Here is a 6,000-nt window from a genome sequence, read left to right on the forward strand (position 1 = left end):
TGTGTCAGTGCTTTTAACCTAATCTCAGCATTTGATTTAGTTGTATGGTCTGAATCATTTTGCTAATATCTTCCACACTGTATGGCCTAGAAACAAAATTCTACTTCAGCTGTATTCCTTTGCTCAAGCTAACCAAAAAAGCCTCAAGAAGCCCTTACTGCATACATGAAAAAACACACAAACACACACATACAAAGCTAATCACAGCATTTGATTAACTTCTATGATCTGAATCATTTTGCCAATACATTTTATTTTGATCTTTTGGGCCTTTATTGCCTCAGTTGAATAAGACACGCACGTTTGCCATTCTCACACACGCTGCCCCCCTCCTCCACTCCCCCATGCTTCTAACACTTTACAACCCTTGGGCTCTCCCTCCTCCCTCTCTCTCTTTCACATGCACTCACAAAAACAAAGGCCTCTCTGGCCTATAGGTTTCACATACACACTAATTCTAGCCATTACCACCAATTACCCAGTGACTAATATACAGATATTTAACTTCTTTTTTCCACACACCCTCACACAGGACTTCCTATATGCTACATATATACATTTCTCTAGCCATTTCCAACACACTATCTGATATTTAGCTTCATTTTTCCATCCACACTCTCAACACATGCCCTCTATACATCCTGAAATGACATAAGAGAGGACAGAGACATGTAATTCACATTTCACACACAACCTCTAAATAACTGCATGCTTTACTTATCATCAAAGTCTTGTTAGATACACATTCCTAGTGGCCTCCCTACTAAGGGCACAACAGTGAGAACATGTCAGAGTAGGGATGAGAACATCATGAACAGGCAAAGGTAAGAATATTTGTGTTATTTTATTGTATACTAAGCCATCACTCTTTGGTTTGTTTGAGATTCACATGTGACAGATTTTGTCAGCTAAATGAAAAGGGTTAAAGAGTGGGGTTTACATGTGGGGCATTAACAAGAGCTCCCCTGCTGCTATGATCACAACTTCAGTCAAATTCAGCCAAGGGTATATTTATTTGACTAGGCCCCTGGGTCAGTGTGTCAGTGCTTTTAACCTAATCTCAGCATTTGATTTAGTTGTATGGTCTGAATTATTTTGCATATATCTTCCACACTGTATGGCCTAGAAACAAAATTCTACTTCAGCTGTATTCATTGGCTCAAGCCAACCAACAAAGCCCTTAATGCATACATGAAAAAACACACAAACACACACATACAAAGCTAATCACAGCATTTGATTAACTTCTATGATCTGAATCATTTTGCCAATACATTTTGTTTTGATCTTTTGGGCCTTTATTGCCCCAGTTGAATAATTTTTTGCAAATTACTTTATCTGTCCATTTTTTAGACTGAAGTAGCTTCATATCACTTGTTGGTCTAAAAGACCCTTTGGGCTTTTGTGCCTTTTTTTGTGTGAACCCGCCAATCGCCGCTTGCGGCTATATTTATTATTATTTTTCCCCCTGTAAAACGCATACTGCAGCCTAAACCGTAAGGCCCAGAAAGACCAAACTTGGCACCAAGGTGCAGCAGGTGTGCAATGAGAGAAATAGAGACAGGGACCCACATTGGCCTGATGGTGGCGCTATAGCGCACCATTTTGCGTTTTGGTCCATATCTCCCAAACCGTAGGGCCTAGAAACAAAATTCCACTTCTGATGGATTCCTTGGCTCAAGCCAAACAAAAAAGCCTCAAGAACCATTAAGCTCCGCCTACTTAGATTTTTTGCTAATTTGCATAATATGCAAAACCTACTTTTTTATACTAGTCCCTGGTTTTTTATCGGATCACCACATCCTTGGTGTCAAAATATTCAGGAGAATCTCATTATCAAAGTTGCTTAAAAACATTTTGAGATTTGCATATAGTCTGGCTGTCACATGTCAATCAATAGCTCCGAGGCGTGGCCAAATTTACTTAAACAGCCATATCTCAGGAACGCTTTGACCGATCTTCATAAAATTTTAACAGTTGTTAGGGCACATGACTCCGAGGTCACAGGTCAAAGCTGGCCACGATTGTCCAATAGGGGGCGCTATAACATGGGAAAAACTGTTTCTCAGAAACCATTAGTCACATCAAGCCAAAACTTTACAGGCATCATCAGGGCCCCAAGTGATATCAAGACACACAATGATGACATCATCACTCAAAAAACATGGCCGCCATGAGCCAATTAATTTTTATTTGAATTAATTGGCCATTTGACAAACTTACCATTGGCCAAACAACATCAAACCTCACCACTTTGCATATCTCAGGACTATGTGTCATGCTGTGCAGTTTTGAAACATTTGGCCACTAGTTGGCGCTATTTGTGAAAATCATGCATAACTCCTCCAAATTTTCACTTAGGAACATGCAACTTGTTTCTTTTTATTCCTTGCAGTAGACCTGACAACTTTGCAATTACAAGTCCTATTAAAAAATGCATACTTTTGTCACATTCATCTATTGTTTGAAAATAGCTATTTACAAACTAGTCATAGGAATTTGATCCAATTATGGAAAAATTGCTATGAGCATAATCAGTAGACTCTGTAGGTAAAAACTGAGTAAAAAAATGTTGGATTTTTATTTTTCTGATTGGTCCATTTTCCCATTATATCATTGTGGCCATGCCATATATGACCTATATTGCTATAACTCATAAACCATGTATGCAATCAATTCCCAATTTGAAAGGCTTTTATATCCTGAAGTCCTTGTGAGGTATGCTAAGTTTGGTTCAAATTGGCCTGTCGGGGGCGCTACAGTACCCAAAAACCTAAGAAAACATAAAAACTCATGCTGCAATCTTGTTATGCAGAATACAGACAAGTAATTGGTCTTGTATGATCCAGATCAATAAGTTCTATAACATTGCAATTGCATCTTATAACAAAAAGTGCACTGCCTGACCAGAAATGAACCTTTTAATTCACCAAAATGTCATATTGCATTACTGAGATTAATGAGATATCAGTATGGTAGTACTTGGGCTCCATCTAGTGGCCAAACATCGGAACGGACTGAAAACTATTTCTCACATGAAATACCACACAAACACACACACAAAGCTGATCTCAGCATGTGATTTAGTTCTGTGATTTGAATCATTTTGCCAATACAAATTATTTTGATCCTTTTGGGCCTTTAGAGCCCCAATTGAACATTTTTTTGCACATTGATTTATTTGTGCATTTTTTCCACTCAAACAGCTTCTTTTGGGTCTAAAGGACCTATTGGGTCTATTGCCTATTGAAGCCAAGTGGCCTATTCGTGTGTGAACCCGCCAATTGCCGCTTGCGGCTATATTATTTATTTGAGTTTTTCTACCAAGAAAAAAAATACTTAACGCTTCCTCACAATCAGAGACTCACCTTCTCAACTTGTCTTCATCCACAGATGATGACACAGCATCTGTGATCAGATGCAAAGCACTTTGTAAGTTGCTCTGGATAAGAGCGTCTGCTAAATGCCGTAAATGTAAACGTTTCCTTTAAAATCCCATTAATAAGTTCCATAATTTAATAATTTAACAATAGCATGTAATAGACACTGAATTAAGAGTTACATAAGTGTCAAATCATTGCCTGCATGCTGGACGGGCTTGTGCGTCTTTTTAAGAACCATGAATACTGCCACCACCACCACCATCACCACATCAACCCCAAATAGGATTGTAGCTATTACAGAATAAGAGGTTTGCTTTCCACATTCAGCATCAGTAGAACAGGTTCCTGGCTTTTTTTCTACAAGACCAAAATCTTCACGTCTGTCAGAGTGAAATCAAAAGCATAATGAAGTAATATTGAATACAAATTGTATGAAGTATAACGAAGATTTCTGCCTGTACTGATTCCGAAATCATTGATGGGATCAGTTTCTACACTACAAGCTGCAACTCTGATGATCCTGTTTCTCTCTTCACTCATTACTGTATTTACACTGTAGTTGTAGTCCTCTATATCATAGAGTCCTTGAACACCCAGCATACCATAGCTCTAAACTACTCAGCACTGGAAAATTCACAACTGATCACTGTAATCATTCAGTGACAGTAGACAAGTGAACTCACTTTGGATGTGGCTGACAGGTTTGAAGAGAGCCATTTGAGTAGGTACCAGCAGTACACACATCACATACAGTGTCTTTAAGGGCTGTACCTGCAAAAACACACACACACACAACAGGTCTGTTGGGTCAGAGTGAATAATGTGGCAGCTCTTATTACCCAGTAAATTTAAAAAGTGCCACAGTATGACTGAGAGTTTACAGCAGGTACATTACACCAACCTTCCTGCTGTATGTAGTGTCCAGGGCTGCATGCCGTGTGTGCTTCTCTGCTTGTGTACAGCTGCCTCCGACTTGCTCATTACAGTACAGTGGTACCTCGAGATATGAGTTTAATCCGTTCCAGACCCGTGCTCGTATCTCGAACTGCTCGGTTCTCGAAGCAATTTAACAATGTAAAGTATAGTAATTGGTTCCGGTCCTTAAAAAAGTCACAAAACTAGCGTAAATGTGGAAAAAAAGACATGTTCTTTATTAATAAAGGCACACGCAACATGTATAATTAAACAATAAAATAAATGTAGGAGAAATAGTTATTACAGTACTACAAAAAAACGTTTGTAGTATTGAAATACTGTACTGTATACACCGTACGTACTGTTACTCGTTGCAAAGCACTCGTGCGAATGGCTGTGATGACCGGGTACAGGAGTCGACCTTACCAACACCTCAAGAATAAAAAAAACGCTATTGGCTGCTAGAACGCGCTAAATGACGTCATCTCCGCATAATAAATGCCATTTTTCTACACAGATTTCCCAACAAACAAAGAAAATATCAGCTGTACAATTTGTGAGTGAAAAAGTGTGGACGTCTGAGAGGACCGTCATCCACAGAAAGGATATGCAGTGCTCACTGCTTGCCCACTGATATCAACCGTACACTGAAGAGGGCACATGTTAGAGAAGGAGCAGTGCCGCAGATTTTCAACCTCCCAGACCATTTGCAGGTAGTATTGCTAACATTTTTACCGTGTTTTTAACTATTAATATTTTTGCTGGTGTCATCCATGTTATCATACAACTTAAGGATTTTATTTCATATTTCTGTCAGCAAAAGCTACCAGCTAAGAGAAGGAGCCATAACAGTGCATGTGCCCTGAGACCCCTTCAATGCAGTGAGCCAAGTACGTCATACATATGTGTGGTAAGGGTTGTGTTTTATTGTCAGCAACTAGACGGAGCAATGGTTAGCCCATCACTAACCTTTGCTCCGTCCATGACAGTGCTCAGATCTGCATCAAAGATTGGCAGACACCAGAATTAGAACTTCAAACAAGAATTTTTATCATTTATTAGACCTTTCTGAGAGCTGCTTTTAAGCTTGGCATTTACAACTAATGATCAAGTATTCTTGATCATACTGTCATTTTTTGCAGGAACATACCTATCAAAATGATGACCAAGATTCCGTTCGCAGCAATCAGGTATCCAAGCTGGGAGAAGACTTGGAAAGGCTCAGGAAGAAGGCAAAAAATGGCAAAGACAGAGAAAAAAGAGCAAAGTCTCTCTGCAAGACTTTGCTGGAACAGCTTTCAGAGAAAGACATGATAAACTCTGAACTGGAGCATCAGCTGCATATAGAGGTACATAAACTGCACAGTAAGCATTAAAGGACAGCACAGAATATGGAGTAATCATGTTTTATACAGAAAAACACAAATAGTTTAATTTAATAAATTAGGGATACTTTGATACATTTATGGATAATTATGGATACGTTCTTCCTTGCTGCAGAAGCAGAAGCTGCATCAGAAGTGCACAAACCTGGTTCTTTTTAAAGGCCAGTAAAGTTCTGAGAAGAATGATTTTGTTTTTTAGTTGGATTTCAAAGTTGTGTTGTTATTGTCAGGAAATCTGAACTGCAAAGTAAATATTTTATTAAAGTTGATGAAATTCTGTAGCCAATGAGAAGTGGCTGCAATAAATGATTTAAAAA

General features: G+C 38.8%; 1 protein-coding gene across 4 annotated transcripts in view; it reads left to right on the forward strand.

Moving 5' to 3' along the window:
• The window catches only part of LOC143485112 (potassium/sodium hyperpolarization-activated cyclic nucleotide-gated channel 2-like), a 65,016-nt gene extending 59,291 nt beyond the window's left edge, over positions 1–5,725 (forward strand). For 2 of the 4 annotated variants that reach the window (XM_076984330.1, XM_076984329.1), the window contains 3 exons: positions 4,816–5,011; positions 5,116–5,208; positions 5,441–5,725. In XM_076984330.1, the coding sequence (XP_076840445.1) occupies positions 4,816–4,858 (43 nt within the window). In that variant the 3' untranslated portion in view covers positions 4,859–5,011; positions 5,116–5,208; positions 5,441–5,725. The remainder of the gene's footprint in view (positions 1–4,815; positions 5,012–5,115; positions 5,209–5,440) is intronic. The other 2 variants (XM_076984325.1, XM_076984326.1) reach the window with 2 other exon arrangements.
• The last annotated feature ends 275 nt before the right edge of the window (positions 5,726–6,000 follow it).

This window comes from Brachyhypopomus gauderio, chromosome 21 (genome assembly GCF_052324685.1).
Source record: "Brachyhypopomus gauderio isolate BG-103 chromosome 21, BGAUD_0.2, whole genome shotgun sequence".
Classification (NCBI taxonomy): Eukaryota; Metazoa; Chordata; class Actinopteri; order Gymnotiformes; family Hypopomidae; genus Brachyhypopomus; species Brachyhypopomus gauderio.